At 48.2% G+C, this 20,468-nt stretch overlaps 1 protein-coding gene across 3 annotated transcripts in view; it reads right to left on the bottom strand.

The window, feature by feature from the left end:
• Window positions 1–2,975: 2,975 nt before the first annotated feature.
• The window catches only part of LOC114050523 (anoctamin-10), a 224,438-nt gene continuing 206,945 nt past the window's right edge, over window positions 2,976–20,468 (bottom strand). The window contains exons 13-14 of one of the 3 annotated variants that reach the window (XR_003570019.1): window positions 3,481–3,763; window positions 2,976–3,312 (exon numbers count right to left, since the gene is read on the bottom strand). Coding sequence is in view for 2 of the 3 variants with exons in the window: in XM_027872297.1 (XP_027728098.1) it covers window positions 3,698–3,763 (66 nt within the window). In the remaining variant the exon portion in view is untranslated. Of the gene's footprint in view, window positions 3,764–20,468 lie in introns of all 3 variants that reach the window. The other 2 variants (XM_027872297.1, XM_027872296.1) reach the window with 2 other exon arrangements.

Below are 20,468 nucleotides of genomic sequence, written 5' to 3'. Positions count from 1 at the left end.
CATGATTGGGACTGAGATATTAAATTCAGTGCTCTTTGCAGGGCGTTACAGCGCAAGGTCACTTGTTTACTGTAAATTTTGCCACCCTGAAACATTGCTCAACGTGCCTCCCCCAGGAAGAATGAAAAGGATTTATTTGGCACTTAGCAAGTGTGCAGCCTGGGGATCCAGACCGAAAAGGTGGACTGTCCCTGCTCACTGGACGTCCAGACAGTACCTGCAGCAGGAGTCCTGGGGAGGGCATCGGAAAGGCCACAAGGGCCAGGCAGATACCTGATCCGCTTCCAACTGAGCCCTCTGACCGTGCCCAGGAGGACTTCACCAGAGAGGACTTTCGCCCAAACCACTCCATAGAGCTGAGATGCAGGGCTGGGCTTTGACGTCCTTCACCTTCTCACCAGTGGGCAGGTATCTGCTCCTGCCTTGAAGCTGCCCCACTCCCACCTGCCTTCCCTGGTAAATGTCCCAAATTCTGAGCCTCTTTCTCCCCATGTTGCTAAGGGTGTGAAGCCCATAGATTCTTGCCTTGTCTCAAGCGGAGCAAAGGTTACAAGGGAGAAGCAGGGACAGGTGGGTTTGTTCTTATTCCAAGAGGAACCTAGATGTAGGCTGAGCCTAATGCAAGGGGCTACATGATCCCTTCTCATGGTGCCCAAACAGCAACCATGGCAGGCTTGGGAAGAGGAGATAACACCAGGCGTCAGGCTGGTAGATAGTGAAAAAACCACAACAACTCAGGTAGCTGTCTCCTTTTCCTAAGGAGTGGTGAGCTGGGTCCTGGGGGAGAGTGCACATGAATGATGAAGGCTTGAGCTGGTGGTCATGGGAGCCAGGGCAGGACTGGGGAATGGGGAGCTTGGCCCCAGAATGGAACATTAGCAGCCCAGCCGCTCTTCTGGACTCCTCGGTCCTCCAGTGTCCAGAGAGTGACTTCTGACCTTGCTGGAGTGCCCCGCTGGTTACCCCGCGGCCTATTTTTAGTTGTCACCAAACAGACATTAAGGTGAGAGGTCATTGGCAAGGCAGCCTGACAGAGAGCCCCAGGCCAATAGCCAACCATCTTTGAAATGCTTTTTTGGCCTTCTCATCTTAGCTGCAGAAAACCAGCCAGGAGCCTGGGCTTTGTAAAAGCTCACTCCCCACTTCTCCCTCAAAAGAGGCTGTAAGAGTGTGCTGGACAGCCGGACGGACTGAGCCATCAGGAGCTGAAGCAATGGCCCTGGAGGAAGTTATCACGGTCTCTCCTCCCTAATCTCTGTCTTGGGAGGCCCTTCCCGGCCTGGCCTCTGCCTACCTTCCCAATCTACTCACACTTTAATTGCTGGTTACCTGATTGAGCAATCTGGGTCAGTCCAGAGCACTTCCGGAGCCAACAATGTAGGGGAGAGAGAGAGAGAGAGAGAGAGAGAGAGAGAGAGAGAGAGAGAGAGAGAGTGTGTGTGTCTGTGTGTGTGTGTCTGTGTGTGTGTGTCTGTGTGTGTGTGTGTCTCTGTTTGTCTGTGTGGCAGGGGACGGGGGAGGTGGGGGTGGAGGGTGTTTAGGGAAGGGGCAGCAGCGCTCCAGGCTTGGGCCCCAGCACACCCCTCTCACCCTGCCCAGGCTGGACGCCGTAGGGAAGCTTCTGAGCTGGGGTGGTGAGTGGGGCAAGGAGGTCGGCCTTTGTGAGTCAAGGCAAGGCCCCTCTCTGAGCCTCAGTCTCCTCTGTAAAATGGCAATGAAGGTGCTTCAGAAGCAGGAGTCATTATTTTCCTAGGGTCATGATAGGGCGTCAGTGTTCCTCCCGCCCCCATTCATCCAGCATGGCTCCTATTGCTTACCTAGACCATGGCGCGGCAGCTTGGGTTGTGGTAAAGGACTGGGTTCAAATTTTCCCTCTGCGGCTCCCTGCTGTGACCCCGGGCTGTTTCCCTCCTAGGTCGTCCTTGGTAAGACCAAGAAGAAAGACTCAGAGGGCTGAGTTCAAATCCCACCTCACTCTTTGTGCCTCAGTTTCCTTATCTGTAAAAGGAGAGGGTTGGCTTGCCGAGTTCCTTTCTAGCTGTCCATCCAATAATGGATGTGAAAGCGTGGATTCCTACGTGCCGCTTTCTCTGGTCTCTTTTGACGACTCCACTACTGGCTAACCCCCGACACCAAGGTGCCATGACCCCAGTGGGCCAGGCAGCCCTCTCCAGGGATGCCCCGGCCGCACACTTCAGCAAGAAGAAGCCTCGGCGGAGAAGGGATGGCCACACCTGGGCTAAGGGAACTGCCCAGGGAGACCCCGAGTTAGGCCAAAGGGCAGGTGCCATCCGGACGCTCCTGTTCCCGCTCTTGGTGGATCTTCCAGCGCGAGAAGCTCCCACATGGTGTGTTAGGGAGGGAAGGAGCCCGTCTACACCTGGCCCTGGGCAGCCCGGGATGGGCTGGGTGTGACTCAAGTTCCCTTCTCTTCCTCCCCGCCCTGGCCCTGCCGGCTCCAGCTGGGAAGGAGCAGCCCGGTGCCCGTGCTCGGGCAGTGCTGGGAATCCTCCCCAGCGGCCAGCCCGGGGCTGCATCTCCCCTCTCCACTTGGGTGGTGTTTTCATTCCCTTACTCTTTTCCCACATTGAACCCTGGCTGGTTCTCAGCGCCAGAGCTCACCAATGAGCGGCAGGTGTCCCAGGGTGGGCTCTCACAGCGCAAGATCACGGGCTCGGCGTCTGGCCTGACCCCATGCCTTCACGGTCTCAGAAAGGAGAGGGGCCCAGCTCAAAGTCCCTTGGTCTGGGGGGCTTAGTTTAGGCTTCCCTCTTTTCCCTTCTTCCCGAGGGTCTCTGGGATGGCGTGTGCGTGTGTGTGTGTCTGGGGGGGGTGTTCAATATCAACAACAGAAGCCACTGAACACAAATGACCGTGACTCAAGTGGACGCTACCGCCTTGGGGGGAGGACAAAGCCCTGCCCGGGAACGGCCGCATCCGAGGGACATCTCAGCTCACACAGGACAAACTGTAGCCAGGCATGCATCTTTGTCTTTAATAGTTCTGTTACTACCATTTTAACGCATAAGAGAATCCACAAACACACTGCAGCAGAGAACCAGTATCGAGGTATCCAAGAGGCACGGCCGTAATTCGCTGCTGACCGGGCTGAGCAGCACGCCGGCCCACTCGGGAACCACGCCGCACGCGCTTCTCACAGCCTCGCCTGCTGTAGTACAAGCAGCGGCTCCCAGCTGCCCAGGCGGCTCCCAGGGGCTCCCCTGGGCCGAAAGGACACGAGTCATCGCGACGGCCAGTGAGCAGAGCTGGACATTCATTGACTCTGACAGGCTAAAGGTGAAGTCGGTGGACCTGGAGTAAGATAAAACGAATGACCAAAAACTACCAGGGAAAGAAATCAGGACAAATGGAGCAAGAAGCCGGTGTGGGGCCGGGCCGAGACCAGGCCTGATGCATAGTGACAGGGCACCAGGGGAAAGCTGCAGGAAGACCCGCTTGGTGGACCCTGAGTTCAGCTACCTCAGTGAATTCTGAAGCTGGGGGCGGCTGCCGGGAGGCCCGGGGGCAGCCTTCGGGGGTGGGAAGGCTGGCCTGAGCCCCGCCCCAAGCCAGGGTGGGCTGGCAGGGGCAGAGCCTCGGGCACAGGGCGGGCGAGGCCTGGGGTGTTCCACTGCTCGGAGCCAATTCTGCACGGATCAGGAATGGATGCACCTGCTGAGTTTGTGGGTAAACTCTCCTAAGTGGTATTCTTCTCTTCTTCCTTGCCTTCCTCCTTCAGCGACTCGGCCACCAGTTTAATGTGCTGCAGAGAGAAGAGAGAAAAGAAGCCCTGAGAAACTCGCACTCAGCCCCGCTTGGCTTCCCGGTGTGGAGAGCCACCCCCCACCCTCGAATTACAGCCGGTGTGGCTCTCCAGTCACCGCTTGGCCTGGGTGAATCATCACTTCTGATTCCGAGCAACCAGGAAGCTCCTTCATTTCTTCCTCGAGGTGTTTTGTTCCTGGAGCCCAACAACTATGGAAGAGAGAGAGACAGAGACAGAGACAGAGACAGAGACAGAGAGAGAGATGGATACAGAGAGACAGAGAGAGTGCATGTGTGTGTGTGTGTGTGTGCGCGCGCGCGCGCGTGCACAAGGACGGCCTTGAGCCTGCTTTGAGATCCCCCTGGCCCTGAACCTCCTCTCAGACAGACCAGCCTGAGCAGAATGGGAGCAGTGACCACGGAGAATCAAGGACCCACAAGGCCAGGAAGCCAGGGCACGCCCCTTATTTGATAGGTGAGAAAGTGACCTCGGGGGAGTGACTTGTTCAAAGTCACATCCCAAGTGACACAGGCAAGAAGTGAGCTCCCCTAACTCCAAATTCAACCGTCTTTTCCTCTCTTCTGTGCTGGGCAGTCTTAACACCCCCATGCCCTCCCCTTCTGAATCCCACTCTTCTGGAATGGCCCGATTCCACTCCCCCCCATCTGTTCTTAACTGACAAACACATCACTTGTGAAGGGTGAGATCTGGGGGTGGGAGTCAGGACTTCATTGGCCACAAAACACCTTATTATAATCAGGAGTTCTTTACCTGGGTTTACAAAAACATTTTGATGAATATATTTCAATATAATCAGTTTCCTTTTTAATCCTATGCTTTTTATTTTGTGTATTTAAAATTCCAACTCTGAGAAGTGACCCATAGGCATCGCCAGATGGCCAGAGGGTGGGCACAAGGCGCAAATGAGAAGACACTGATGCAGATGGGGGAGAACATTCTGAAATCTCTCTTCCAAGTCTGCTGAATAAATGAGTAACAGCCATGGAAAATCCAGGAGGTCAGATGTGACAATCCAGAGAAAGGACTTTTGTAATCACAAGGCACAAGGTAAACACATCAGCTCTTGTCACGTGGATTTTCTCATTAGGTTCCTGGGCTTAGACTCGCCTCTCTTTCCACACATCACCTACCAGCCATTCTTCCCAGGGGACATTCTCCCTTCCGCATGGCTGCCATCTGAAATGGGGGCTCTGCTCACAGAAGCCTCAATGCGTAGTAGTCAGGCTCCTGACTAGATACATCACTGAGTCTCTCAATCAGGGGTAGTAAATCACAGGCATACACTTTACTGTTCCCTGATTTTTTCAGAATTTTCCTTTGATTTCCTCTCCCTCAGAGCCCCCAGGAGGCCTCCAGGAGCCCCCATGCCACTGCCCATCTTGACAAATGATGGAGTAGATGGGTGACGTTTGTGGACAAGGCGGGGGAGCTCCCTCTTGCTCCTGGCCTCCCAAGCAGCCCAAGGCCAAAGCCCGATGAGAGTCTGGGGGATGTAGGCAGGCTTCACATCAAGGGAGGCAGGAGTCCAGCTGTGCTGAGGAGCTGGGCGGTCCAGCCTGGGGACTCAGCCTCCTCCAGCACCTCCATATTCCCTCTGTGCTGTGATAACTCTATTAATATTACCAGAAGCTGCTGGTGTTTCCAGCCTGCCACTGAGATGATCTGATATTTCCCCGACCTGTGGGAGCCCACAATCATCTCCGGAGAAGTTCTTTTCTGCATCTGCTAACTTTTCCATTGCAAACTCTTTCCATCGTCTCCCAAGTCAGCTTGCTCTGATAACTGCTGGTGTGAAATTTGTCTTTACAGGGAAAACGTAATATTCCAACCCAGGTTAATTATGAACTCTGCATGTCCTAGATAATGAGTGTTAACTATCATTTAATGCTCCTGATCTCTTCTTAGGCTAGCTGTCCTTTAAAAACAAACCAAAAAAAGGATGACAAGGGATGTGATTTCCTGAGTTACAGGGCCCTAAGTGACAACCCATAAAATTTGCCAGTCCTACCCATAAAATAGCTTTGCAAGAAAGCACCCTCCAAGGCTCCCCACAATCTGGAAATGACCTGCTCTCCACCTATGCAGGGAGATAAAGATCAGCAGTATTCCTGATGACTCAGGTGTGGAAGTGTCTGTTTATTTGCAATAGCCAGGGGTAGGGAACCTGCAGCCTCAAGGCCACATGGGGTCTTCTAGATCCTCAAATGGGGCCCCTTGACTGAATCCAAACTTCACAGAACAAATTCCCAAAGGGCCACACTTGGCTCCACCAGGGCCAGATGTGGGCTCTGAGGGTAGGAGAGAGTTAAAGGCTAAGAAGTAACACTGACATCTAAAGACAAAGCAGACCCCCAACTAAGATCTCAAACCCAGAATAATTTAGAGGAAAACAAGCTTTCCAGAAAAGGCATGTGAAATGGTGCTGCATTCAATCTGCCTGATGAAGAGTTCTAGCTTTGTTCGGCTCTGGACCATTCTGGCGGCAGGGCTGGAAAGCAGAAGGCATTGGCAGGCGCACTGCTGGTCACAAGGGTTCCATCTGCTTCACACACAGAGGGACAATGAAAGCGTTGGTCCCACATCCCAGCAGAGTTATTCTGAACTGGCGCCTCCTGCCAGGGCTGGGCCAAAGCACCCCCATATCCACGAAGAGCCTGAGCCCAGCGATGATGTCCGGGACTTCGTCCGCCCCTCCACTGAGGTACTCTTTAGCTAATTCCTTGTAGGACAGAGGCAGCCAGGGGCTCTCAAAGGCTGCACAGGCCTACCTGTCAAGCTGGTGGGGCGCAGAGCGTGGGCTCAGCCTTACTTGTCCAGGGCTGTTTCATACTGGCCCCTGGGGGTAGGGCTAACATGGAAGGCTTGTCTTCAGCCACAACAGCTCCTGTACATGATCAGTTAAGGCACATAAGGGATGTGACATGTACCAACAGAGGCTGGGTCCACACCAATAAAAGACCCTGAACCCTGAAGTCAAGAAGTAAGCATCCACGGGACAGCAAACCAAACTTGAATTCTTGGGGAGGGGGAAATGAGGATGGCAAGGTCACTTGGTCCAAGATTTCCTAGACAGGTTCCAGAAATGCTTCCTGCGCTGGGGGCAATGTGCCCTGCCAGCGTCCTGCTATTTTCCCCCTTTGAAGGTTAATAAGAGATGCACTGTGTGCATCACTCATGGGCTTCTCAGTGACACTGGAGGGGCAGAGAAGACAGAGCCAAGCCACTGTATCCAAGAAGGATTAATTTGTTTCAACTATAAATCTCTCTCTCTCTCTATCTAATCACTTTACTAAACATGAGGCATGCTGAATAGAGAGCTTGACTTGGCGTCAGGAGGGCCCGGCTTCCAATCCTGGTCAGACACCTACAAGCTGTGAAACCCTGAGGAATCTCTTGGCCTCTCCAGGCCTCCATCTGCTCCTCTGTAAAATGGAGCTGCCCCCACACGCTTCTTGCTCTGTAACTAACTGAACAACAATCTCATTCCTCATCCTAGGACTCTGCTCACCATCCTTATGGCTGCTGTCCTCCCAGGCCACCCCTGCCCTGTTAGAAGGCAGGGCTGTGAGGGCAGGGGAAGCTTTCCTCTTGTATTCGGTCACAAATGCTGGTATATTCATTCACTCATAACGTCTGCAAAGGGCTTTGCGGCCTTTTAAGTACTAGGAAGATGGAACTCCAGAAAGGCCCCACTGTTCCAGCACGGGCAGAGCCCACTCCACTCTCTCCCTGTCCCTGACGTGTTGAATTTCCCCTGTGATGTCTTACTCGGCCCCTGAGGTTCAGGGCTGAGGACCCCATTTCAGATCGTGCTTGGCCACTACCCTAGCCAAGTCCCTGGGCCCGGGTCTTCTGGTCTGTAAAACAAGGAGTCTGGATTCAATGCCCTTGAGGCTTCTTCTAGCTCGGATTCTAGGCCCCACGGGCACAAGAAGCTGGGCATGGGTCTGATCCCAGTGCTCAGAGGGAGCAAGGCTGGGGAAGAACACGGGGCTGACAAAAACCATGAATTTTCATTGGTGTCGTCCGCGTGATGCTGGGGAAAAGAGGAGGTTGAGGGTAGGGCAGGAGGGGGGAGGGGGCTCCCCAATGCACAGATGCTGAGCATGTTGGCCCTGGGGGTGATAACACGAGGCCTCACTACCCCTCCAAACACTCCCTGGAGCTCCCTCTGTGTCCTCAGGCCCAGTTTTCGGATACAGACACAGTGGACACTTCAGGACTTTGCCAGCTTCTCCTGAGGCTTCCTGGAAAGACTCTCTCCAAGTCTACCAGGACAGGGGCAGATGAAACGCCCGAGTGGACTAGCTGAGAGATCCAGGCCTTTTCCTTATTTCCCTGAAGGAACGGGACAAAAGGCATCGCCACGTGGGGAACTCGGGCAGGTGACCAACCTACTTTTCTTACACTGATGTGAGGGGCGGGAGCAGGGGAAGGCCCAGACTGGACAAAAGGAGAGGCCAGGGCATCTGAAAGTGGAACTGGCCAAGGAGGTTTTTTTTCTTTATCAAACGACCAACACTGTGAGAAATAACTCCTCAATATGCGAGTCATTGCTTCAGAGGGGTTTGAACTCCGTGATTTCACAGACAAAATGAATCAGAAACAACTCGTGCCCGCTGCGGCCCAGAAAAGAATATAGACCATTCTTCTGGCTAATCTGTAAGGGAGAGGGGGAAAATCCTGCGAAATGTCATGAACGTGAAACATAAGGGAGCAGAGGAAATGGGTTCTGAGTTCATACGATCACAAGTAGAGTCCGGTGTCAGGTTCATAGACGTCGACCACGGGGGGACCTTAGCACCTTCTACTCCAACCCTACAAAACGTAAGCTTCTTGATTGCTGGGATCTTTTCGTTTTTTAGCTTTGTGTCCCCAGAGCCTAGTTCAGTGCAGGTGCTTGAACTGAGGAATAGCAGTTCTTAAAAAAATTTAAATTTTATTTTATTTTCAGGCCCTTGTTCACTCTCACCTCCCTCTCCCCCAAATAAGAAAGCAAGAAAAACAAAACCCATCACAAACAGGTGCAGTTAAGCAAAACAAATTTCCAATGTCCAATTCTTCCATCCCCACCCACCCTCCCCAAAATGTCTCAACCTGCCCTCTGAGCCCATCAGCGCTTGCGTGCTCGCTCCCTCCCTCCCTCTCCCGAACTGTGGCTAGTCATTATGCTGACCACAGTTCCTGAGTCTTTCAAGGCTGTTTGTCTTTATAATATGGTTGTTACTGCCTCAATTGTTCTTCTGGTTCTCCTCACTTCACTTTGCACAAGATCATACAAGTCTTCTCAGATTCTCTGAAACCATCCCCTTCATCATCTCTTACAGCCCAACAGTATTCCATCACATTTATACACCTTGACTTGTTCAGCCATTCTCTAAGTAACAGCCCCCCTGCCTTGGCAGCTTCTAATCTTTGTTCCACAAAAACCAAAAACAAACAAACAAAAACCCCAAAAGCTAATGCCAACAGAAGTTAAGGCCAGATATGCAGAACTGAGAATCATCAGCACAGAGATACATGATAATTGAATCCATGAGAGCTGATAGGATACAGGATAGAGCCTTGGTGCTGCTCACCAATTAATGGGAATGAATTGGAAGAAGATCCAGCAAAAGATACTGAGAAGGTGGGTCTGAGAGGTAGTAAGAGAACCAGAAGAGAACGATGTCCGGAAAACCTAGAGGGAAGAGAGTAGGAAGGAGAAGAGGGTGATCAATAGTGTCAAAGGCTTCAGAGAGGCCAGGAGAATGAGGACTGAGAAAAGGCCACTGAATCTGGCAACTGGAGAGAGCAGTTTAGATTGAATGATGATGGTGACAGCCAGACTGTAGAGAGCTAAGGAGCGAGGGGAGAGGCAACGTAGGCACTTACTGAAGATGGCGGTCTCAAGGAATGTATCCATAAAAGAGGAGAGAAATAGGGTGATAGTGGAGTAGGATGGATTAAATGAGGGTTCTTCTGAGGATGGGAGAAGACATGGGAGTGTTTGTAGGCAGCAAGGAAGCAGCCAGTAGACAGGGTCTACAGGAGACAGAGATTGAAGGTAAGTGAGAGAACAGGCAATAGAGGCAGCAAACCTGGGAGAAGATGGGATGGAATGGAGTCACTTGTGTGTGTAGAGGACTTGGCTTTGGCAAGGAGAAAGGCCTCTCATCATGGGAGACAAAGGGGAAGGAGAAGACAGTGGCAGAAGGCACCTGGGTGATATGAGGTGGAGAGGAGGGGAGAAGGAGCTCGAGGCAAATGGTCTCTGTTTTCTTTGATAAAATACGAGGCCAGGCACTCAGCTGAGGGGGAGCCACGGTGGTGAGTGGGATAGTTAACTGGGGAGGTGGAAAAGGACAGTCCTGTAGCAGGGAGGGTGGGGGGGGGTCTGAAAGGGGTAAACTAAGACCCCATTATTACAACTTTACTGTCTTTCTCTCCCTGTAACTCATTTAACTTTTCCCTTAAGAAGTTAGATACTATGCCATCTGGTGCATATAGGTACAATGCTGATGTGAATTCATTTGGTCTCTGGTACTTTTCAGCAAATGTAATTTCCCTGTTTATATCTTTTGATTAGGTCTATTTTTGTTGCTTTGTCTGAAATCAGGATCACCAACCCTGGCTTTCTTACTTCAGCGGAATAAAAGCCTCTGCTCCTGCCCCTCATTTTTAACTCTACATGCACCTTTCTGTTTCAAATGTGCTGCTTATAAACAAGCCATTGGTGGATTCCGCGATTGGCTTCCATTTTATGAGAGAGTGCACCCCATTCACATTTACAGTTAGGATCATTAATTGTGTCTTTCCCTCCATCTTATTTCCTTACACTTTTCCTTCTCTTTGTTTCTCACCCCCTAGTTAAGAGTTTGTTTTGCTTCTGCCTCATCCCTTCCTTAATCGACCCTCCTTCTTATTGACCTCCTTTCTCTTAACCCCTTTCCCTCCTGTTTCCCTTGGGTGAGATCTATTTTTGTACCCAACTTTGTGTGTGTGTACATGTGTGTGAGAAAGAGAGAGGTGTGTGTGTGTGTGTGTGTGTGTATGTGTGCGTGTGTGTGTGAGTGTGTGAGTATGAGAGAGAGAGTGTGTGTGTGTGTTCTTCCCTCCTCTGACCAGTTCAGATGAGAATGAGGTTCAAGGGTCACCTACCCCCTTGCTATATAGACTTCTACTTGCACATCCCAACGATGTGAGATAATTGTCCCCATCCTTCTACCTTCTCTCCTCTCATAATATTCCTCTTCTCTCTCCTCCTTTCCATTCTTCTTTTAAGATCATCAAAACATAACAAAACCAATTCCAAGCCTACTGTCTCACTGCTGTCGTTCAGTTGTGTCTCTTTGTGACCCCTTTTGAGGTTTTCTTGGCAAAAATAACTGGAGTGGTTTCCATTTCCTTGTCCAGCTCATGTTACAGATGAGGAAACTGAGGCAAACAGGGCTAAGTGACTTGCCCAGGGTTACACAGCTAGTAGTATCTGAGGCTAGATTTGAACTCAGATCTTCCTGACGAAAGGCCCAGTGCTCTGTCCACTGTGTCACCTAGCTGCCCCTCTATCTAATCAGACTCTCTTTATGACCCCTGCTGACGATATCATTCTGATGGGACCTAAAAATGTAAACAATTTATCCTTTTTAGTCCTTATGATTCCTTGCTCATGTTTCCCTTTTTATGTATATTAAAGTTTCTCTGCATCTCTTGTTCTTTTCCATCAGGAATGCTTGGAATTCCTCTAAGTCATTAAAGGTCCATTTTTGACCTGCTAGGTTCGCTATACCAACAAATCTGGAAAACTCAGCGGTGGCCACTAGATTGGAAAAGGTCAGTTTACGTCCCAATCCTAAGGAAGGGCAATGTTCAAATTACCAAATAATTGTGCTCATTTCACACGGCAGCAAGTTTATGTTTAAGATTCTGCAAATTAGACTTCAGAATATGTGAACCAAGAATTACCAGAAGAGCAGGCTGGTTTTCAAAGAGGCAGAAGAACCAGAGACCAAACTGCCAACATTCACTGGATTATGGAGAAAGCGAGGGAGTTCCAGAAAACATCTACTTCTGCTTCACTGATTAGACTAAAGCCTTTGACTGGATGGATCACAATAAAATGTGGCAAGTCCCCAAAGAGGAGAGAGTACTAGATCCTCTTACTCGTCTCCTGAAGAACCTGTATGTGGGTCAAGAAGCAACAGTTAGAACCAAACATGGATTAAGATTGGGAAAGGAGTATGACAGGCGGGACATTGTCACCTTATTTATTTAACTTATATCCAAAGTACATTATGTGAAATGCCAGGCTGGACAAATCAAAAGACAGAATTAAGGTTGCTGGGAGAAATATTGATAATCTCAGATACGCAGATGATACCAGTCTGATGTCAGAAAATGAAGAATTAAGAAGCCTCTTGATGAGGGTGAAAGAGGAGGGTGTAAAAGCTGGCTTAACATAAAAAAAAAAAATCTTGGCAACTGGTCCCATCACTCCCTAGCAAACAGAGGGGAAAGAAATGGAAGCAGTGTCAGATTTCATATTCTTGGGCTCAAAGATCACTGTAGACAGCAACTGCAGCCATGAAATTAAAAGACCCTTGGCTCCTTGGAAGGAAAGCGACAGCAAATCTGGACAGCGGATGACAAAGCAGAGACATTAACCTGCCGACAAAGGTCTATATAGTCACAGCTATGGTTTTCTGGTAGCAACGTATGGCTGTGTGAGTTGGATTGTAAGGAAAGCTGAGTGCCGCAGAAATGATGCTTTCAAATTGTGGTGCTGGAGAAGACTTTTCAGAGTCCTTTGGGCAGCAAGGATATCAAATCAGTCAATGCTTAAAGAAATTCATTCAGATTGTTCACTGGAAGGACAAATACTGAAGCTTAAGTATTTTGGCCACATAATGAGAAGGTGGGACTCATTGGAAAAGACCCTGATTCTGGGAAAGATTGAAGGCAAAAGAAGAAGAAGATGGCAGAGGATGAGATGGATAGATGGTGTCATGGTAACAATGAGTATGAGCTTGGACAGACTTTGGGAGATAGTGGAGAACAGAAGGGCCAGATATGCTATGGTTCTTGGGGGTCACAAAGAGTCAGACACAACTGAACGATGGAACAAGTTATTCAGTTAGGTGGTGTAATGGATAGCGTGCTGGACTGGAGTCAGGAAGACTCATCTCCCTCAATTCAAATCTGGCCTAAGACACTTAGTAGCTGTGTGACCCTGGGCAAGTCATTTAACCCTGATTTCTCACCTGTAAAATGAACTGGAGAAAGAAATTGCAAACCATTCCAGTATCTTTGCCAAGAAGACCCCAAATGGGGTCACAAAGAGTTGGACATGATCAGAAAATGACTCAACAACAAAATTATTCTTGGCTGTAAGCCTAGATCTTCTGCCTTTTGAGATGTCATATTCTAAGCTCTCTGCTCCTTCACAGTGGTGGCTGCTACATCTTGTGTGATCCTGATTGTGGCTCCTCAGTACTTGAATTCTTTCTTTCTGGTAGCTTGCAGATCTGGAAGCTCTGGATTTTTGTTATAATGTTCCTGCTGAGTTTTTATTTGGGAGTTTCAGAAAGTCAGCAGTGGATTCTATTTCTACTTTGTCCTCTGGTTCAAAGAGGTCTAGGCAGTTTTCTTTTATGATTTCTTCAAATATCATATTTAGGCTATTTTTTAAATCATGGCTTTCATGTAGTCCACTGATTCTTAATTCTTCTCTCTTTTCTAGATCAGGTGTTTTTGCTATGAGATACATTGCATTTTCTTCAACTTTTTTCAGTCTTTTGATTTTATTTTGATATTTCCTGATGTTTCATGGAATTATTAGCTTCTATTTGGTTCATTCTAATGTTCAGGGAGTTATTTCCTTGGGTTGGATTTTGTACCTCTTGTTCCAAGTTGTCAATCCTTTTTTGTAGTTCTCATTTCTTTTCCCATTGTTTCCTCTACTGCTCTCATTTGACTTCTAAAATATTTTTTGTGCTCTTTAAAAAAAAATAAAACTCTTACTTTATATCTTCCAGCTATTCTGGCCAGATTTCTGCCCAAGCTTTGTTTCTCTTTGAGGCTTTGCTTGTAGATGTTTTGGAGTCATTCTCTCCTTTTGAGTTTGTTTTAAGCTTCCCTATCCCCATAATAGCTCTTTATCGTGGAATTCTTTTTTTGTTTGCTCATTTTTCCAGCCTAATTTTAGTCTTTGGACTTTATATTAGGGCTGGGTGCTGCACACTTCTCAGAGGAAGGTTTGGGCTGAGCTTTTGTCCTCTTGGGTTCTTCTGCTGCTTTCTTGGGGCACTGAGTGCTATAATTCCACAATCTTAGGTATAGCTCAGGCTAGGGGTCTGAAAGCTTTCAGTCCTTTCAAAGTCATGTGATCAGGGACAGAGTCTGCTCACTGACCTCCTGTTCCTGACAAAGATTTAAGTTTGAAAAAGATGCCATTGGCATGCCCCTGGTTGGAAGTTCCAGTACAGCATTGTGGGCATCTGCCTCTATCCACCTCCTGGGAAGCTCTGTAGGTTCCAAGCAACCCACCTGAAGGGGCCCACTGGGTCTGGGACTTCTGTCCTGACCTGGAGGCTGGAAATGAATCTCTGTCCTGCTCCTGGGGCCCTGGCTGCTTCTGAACTTATTCCTCACTCTGGACGCAGCTGAGGCCTGAAAGCCAACCCTTTCTATCCTCCAGCCATAGGCCCAGGGGACATAGGTCTCTTCCTCAGTCTTCCTTGAATCAGTAACTCCTGGGGAGTGAGCAACACAGCTTCCAGACGGCCCCGTGCCCACACTCTGCTCTAGTTCAGGGACCTGAATTGCTTTCCTGCTCTGTGCTTCCTGCCCTGACTACCACCCTTGGGCCTCTGGGAGATGCTGGGTACCAGAATACGCTGCATGGCCCTGTGCTTGGCCAGACTTGCTCCCTAGTGTCTGCAGACCTCTCTGTCTCCCTATGTTGACCTGGTTTGGAAAAATGACCAGTCACACCATGTTATGAAAATGCCTGCTTTATTCCATAAATTAAAAATAAAATTAAAAAAATACAATCAAGCTTAAAAAAATTCTGGGATTTTTTTTCTTAGATTTCCTGATCAGTATTTGGTCTGGTGCATTTTTGAGATCTTTGTGGAGGAAGGACAGTGAGGGAGCTGGGATGTATTTCTTCCTGCTATTCCACCATCTTGGGTCTGTGTTCATCAGTTCTTTTAATAACAAACACACTCTCTTGCAGAGGTCAGTATCTGTTTAAAGAGGTTTCACCATTACTAACTAGAACTCTTTATGTAATAATGATTCTTCATGGCCCATGCAGTTCCAGAGACCAGTTGGCTGATCCTTTGGCCCAGGTTGGGGGTGTCTAGATTTTTCTTGAAGATCCTCTGTAAGTTGTCTGGGGTCTTTGAAAGATCACTTATGGCCTGGTAATTTGTGGATATCGAGTGTCATGGGAAAACCAAAGAAGAAAAAAAATCTTGTTTTTAACATATTGCTCAGTGACTGGTCATGTTATCCTCCTTTCCTCAAAGTCTTGTGGTTCCTTTTGCTTTATTGTTTCATTATTTTTTTCACCCAGGTCACCAGGAACAGAGAAGGTAACAGCTCTTAAGCTTATCCATATCTGCCTATTTAAATATGTTACATTAGGTAAATATTGGCAAAAGGTGTTAAAAAGCCCCATCATCTGAGGTGCCATGTTACAAAATCCACTGCCAAGTGGGCCTGATTTGAAGAAAACAACCACTGAGAATGAGCAAATGGTAGAACGAGTCCTAACTGAAAGATGATTAGAAATTAAAGTTGCACATGGCACCAGGGATTTCTTTCCAACTTCTGGCTGAGAAGCATCAGAAACACAACTCAAGAAAAAGTGACCTCAGTGAAAACAGAATCAATAAGTACCGATCAGCAGGAGTAGGAGTGGCCGTGCAATCACGGCTTTATAGCTGGAAGAGACCTCAGAGGCCGCCCAGGTTTACTCCTCAATTTTACAGAACTGTAAACCACCTGAGGCCCAGAGAGGTGAAGTCCAATGTCACAAAGTGGTCTGGGGCGAGCTACATCTGACTGCCCCACTTCTTGGACCAGAAATCCATCATTCTTTCCACAGTAACACGGAGTTTTCCAATAATTAAAAAGGCCCAAGGATAAGCAATTAGATGGTATGAGCGCCATTAAAAAGAGCCAATGGGATATGGTGGAAGGGCAAAGGTGGAAAGCCTCTGGATTAGAGGGCTGAGGTCTGACTCATGGTTCTACCAGTTACGTAACCTTGAACAAATCATTTCACCATTTTGGGTCTCAGTTTCCTCATCTGTAAAAAGAAGAGATTGAGACCAATGACCTCTAAGGTCCCTTCCAGCTCTAAATCTATTTTTCCTATGAATTGCCTCCATCTTTATTGCTAAATATTTTCTTTTCTTTTAGGAGTCAAAAGTCACTCTAGGACTACATAGCACACTTTTAATTCTACAGTAATGGCTAATGGGTACTCATGGTAGACAATTTGGAAAGGATACCGATATCATGATGGGTTTTTAAAGGAAATACTTAAATACTGATTTCTTTTCTACAGCAGGTAAATGAACTGGATAGAATTTTCTTATAGAATATTGAATTTTTTCATATTGAATATTCAATGGAATATGTTGAATGGATTTTTTATAGATTACAAAGCTGAAGCCAGATCAGAGAAATAAGACCTCAAAGTACTGATGTAAAACAATGGGAGAGCCTCTGGCTGGTTGGTCGGGCATAATTTTATTCTGCACACGTTCCTCCTTATCTTATGAGGCCCCTTGTCCCACCATGTCTTGAGTGGCAGGGATTGTAGTAGGTAACTGAGTGGCTGGGGGTGGGAGGGAATCAGAGAGGAAGACTGGAGGTTTCTGTGGTATAGGTATGGGTGGGGCCTGGGGCTGGAAATAAGTAGTCTCTATGAGGAGAATGAAGCAGGCCCCAGGAGACAGATGAAGGGCAGTATGATGAGTGACAATTGTGTGCCCTTGGCCATCCCTATACCTGTGAAAACTTGCTTCTGTGGCTGACTTTTTAAGGAGTCTTTACTTTGGGGTTTCAGTCCATTTTCCCAGAGCAGATCTTAAAGGACCTCTGAAATGAAACGTCACAGACGTTCTAAGACCACAAATTAATTTCCATTCTCTAGGATCTGTTTACCGTCATCCCACAGACACAAAATCAATCCTGATGCTCACAGGCCCGGGAGCCCAGTCTATTTGATTAACTCCAGATGCCTCTGAAATTTGGGGCTTTAAAATTATCCCATGTCTTTTGATATTAGGAGTCACACAGTCCAGCAGGCTGCTCCAAGAGAACGAGGCCCCGCTGTAAAGGGACGACAACAGACGGGGGCGGGGGGCAGGGAGAGCTTCACAGACAAGCAGGGAGGTTTCATCGCGGGCTCCCAGGGCAGCTGCCGGGCCTTCTCATTCTCCCCTTGGGTGTATCCCTCAGGGTCACTGTTCTCTTCCTACAAGAACAAACTCTGTTTAGATGACTTCTCATGGGGAGCACATTGCTTCTGGAAGGCTCCGCCACTCTAATTCACCCCTGGCACTGTTGCTGCTTTTCTGCCTTCACTCTAGGGACAGCCAATGGCGCCATGCTTCCATTCCTGCTCAGTTTCTCCCTTTTCTGTGCTCTGTTCCTAACAGATATTGATTCTTTGATTGGATACCTTTTAGGAAGGCTGCTTTTGAGAGTGGTGGAGACCATTCAGAGAAATGAGTGGGTTAGGGGCCAGGCCAGTGGATGACAAGATGGGAAGACGAGTTTAACTGTTCTGGTCACCTCTAAAGCCCTTGCTGATAAATGCTATCCTGCTATAAGCAGGAGAAGGAGGAGTCAGTCCCCACCTCCGTACTCAAAGTAGAAAGCCACGCCAAATTAATAATAGCAACAGCTTGGAATTCAATTCCATTTTAAGATTTACAAAACACATTGCCACCACCACATAAGAAAGGTAGTGTACTATTTTCTCCCTTTTACGTGAGGAAATTGAACCTCACTGAGGAGAAGTGACTCACGTCCAGTCACTCTGGTAGCAAGGGTCAGGGCTAGCACTCAATCCCTGGATCTGGTACCTGGGCAGAGTCTGAGAATCACATTCCTGATTAGAAAACTGTCCGCCTCTCCTCACCCTAGCGTTTGAAAATTGGAGCCTTTACAGAGACAGATGTGACGACCTGTCACATGCAGGGGGATGGGATTTTCTGTATGTATCCTTATAAGCAGTAACATGGAAAGTTGTCCCTAATTCCCCTGCCCTCTGGCTGCTTCACCTGACAAGCCCTCGTCCAGATTTTGCCCAGGACAACTGGTGATCTTCATCCAAGGAGATGTTCTTGGTCACCGGGCTGGCTGAAGGGAGGTGGTAGAAAGAGGGAGCAGCTCTCTAGTCATTTCTCATGGCCAGAACAGGGAAGGTAGAACACAATTTTGGGATGAATCCAAGAACTTTTAGAGCCAGCTGGGCCCTTGGAGATCATCTGGTGCATCCCCTTCATTTTAAAGACAAGAAAAAGAGGGGTCTGGAGAGAGAGGTGACTTGCTCAAGCCAGCAAAGTCAGGGTTTCTCTTGACTCCCAGGCCAGGGTTCTTTCCATGAGATAATACCCTGCTTGCAATAAGAAGAGAAGCAGGTCTCTGGGTCGAGGAGGGGCAGGGAGACCAGGGCATAGGAAATGTACGGTCAGCAGAAAAGGGGAAGGAGAAGGTGGTGGAGGAATTTGGCCGCTTAGGAAGCTCAGGTGGAGCTGCAGCTTGGTTCCTCCCAGCCTGCTCTGTATGACCTGCATAACCACCCCCTGGAATGAGCTGGATGACAGTTCTTCTTGGGCACCACGAGATCACCTCGAAATGATTCCAGGACCTAAGGTCACTTCTACCTTGGTTACATAACCTTTGCACAAAGAGCAATTAAGCTGGTTCAATGAACCCTGGAGTGACACACGGGGGCCATTTCCTGGTACAGAGAACTGAAGTGGGGGAGGGAGATTACTTATGATCTCAGTATTCATTATACAACCTCCCAGGATGCGTTTTGTTTGGGTTTGGACCTGTGATTTCACTGGTATAGGAACTCCTCTCTGAGGAACACCTCCCTCTCCCCTCACTCCAAGACAGATTGGCTGCTGTTCTGTGACTCGGTCTTTCAGATCTGTATGGGGCCCTGACAGTGAGGTGAGCTGTCCAGAGGTCACCTGAGCCTGAGTCGGTCAGGGGTGGGGACTGAACCCAGGTCTTCCTGACTCCCAGAACAACCCTCCCCCCGCTAGGCAACCTGGCTTCCCTAGGAGGTGCCCTGGAAAGTAAAAAGTCACCATAATATAAAAATAGTCACTAATGAAGTGACTAATGAAATTAAGACCTGCTCAGCTATCCTTGCCCATTTACTTTCACAAGCATGATCCGAAAGAAAGTCACTGTTGCAAAAAATACTGGATCTTTCCCCAATGACCCAATCTTAACCCTCTCATCTTTCATTATTCTCTTCTGAAGCATCTACAATGAGAGAGAAAGACAGAGAGAGAGAGAGAGAGAGACAGAGACAGAGAGACAGAGAGAGAGAGAGACAGAGAGAGAGAGAGCGCAGCAAAGTGCTGACCCCTGGGGGGGAGATACTAATGTCCAATGTGATGGAAAAGATACTTTTTGCCTAAAAAATTTTGGCCAAAATGTCAATGCCTGATTTATTCTTTGCTAGTTTCAAGAATTAGGGCAGAGTTGCAATTATAAGCTAAATTTTATTATTTTCATGACTTTTAGTTTAATTTTTTTCAAGATAAAGTCCAAAATCATGTCTCCCACTATTTCTATGAAATGTTGGTCTCTTTCATAAAGGGACCCAAACTGCATTTGTCTGGTACCAATTATCTCTGGATAACAAAGACAACCTGTATTGAGCAGAACAGAAACCAGGGCCAGGGACTACTGAGAGACACTATCAAATCTAAAATTCCCACTTGCTCAGTGCCCTTTGCCCCCCGGGGCCCTTCCCTGCCTCTGGCTGGAGAGGATGGGTGTGGACATCAGAGAGCTCTTCCCAGATTCTCCACTGTCTCAGGTGGGAGCCCAGGGCATTTGCTCCATCATCTCCTAGCCCAGCCTCAGAACTTCAGCCTGTCCCTGAGCCAGAAGCCCATCCCCCTCCACTCGTCAGCTTCCTTTTACACGCTGTCTTTCCCAATTAGAATGGAAGTTCCACAAGGGCAGGGAGCATCTTACTCCATGTACGTGTATGTGAGTGTATGTGTGTGTGTGTGTGTGTGTGTGTGTGTGTGTGTGTATGTGTGTGTGCTCAGCACTTAGCCCACAGTAGATACGTAACAAATATTTACCCTGACTCTGACAAGAAGAGATTATCTTTATACATCCAAAAAGGGTGATAAGTGTTATACCAAAAACAGCTTAAGCAGCCGAAATGGAAAAAGGGAATGTGAATTGTCAAGAGACAAGAAAAAAAAAATAAAAGAAGGAAAAGGTTTAAGAAAAGCGGCATCAGGAAATGAGTTGCAATTTTTAGGATAGGTGCAGGAGCACGACCATGACAAGGACAAAAAGCCCTTTACCAAGACAAAGCAGGGGATAAGAGAAAAAGTTTCCTCTTAATGGATGCAGAGGAAAAGCTAGTTAATGCTCTTAAAAACAACCAAAAACCTCCTGTGAACTGGAAATGACA

Source organism: Vombatus ursinus, unplaced genomic scaffold (genome assembly GCF_900497805.2).
Source record: "Vombatus ursinus unplaced genomic scaffold, bare-nosed wombat genome assembly UNPS02014799.1, whole genome shotgun sequence".
Classification (NCBI taxonomy): domain Eukaryota; kingdom Metazoa; phylum Chordata; class Mammalia; order Diprotodontia; family Vombatidae; genus Vombatus; species Vombatus ursinus.
The sequence above is the reverse complement of the archived record's forward strand: the minus strand, read 5'-3'. Positions and strand labels throughout refer to the sequence as shown.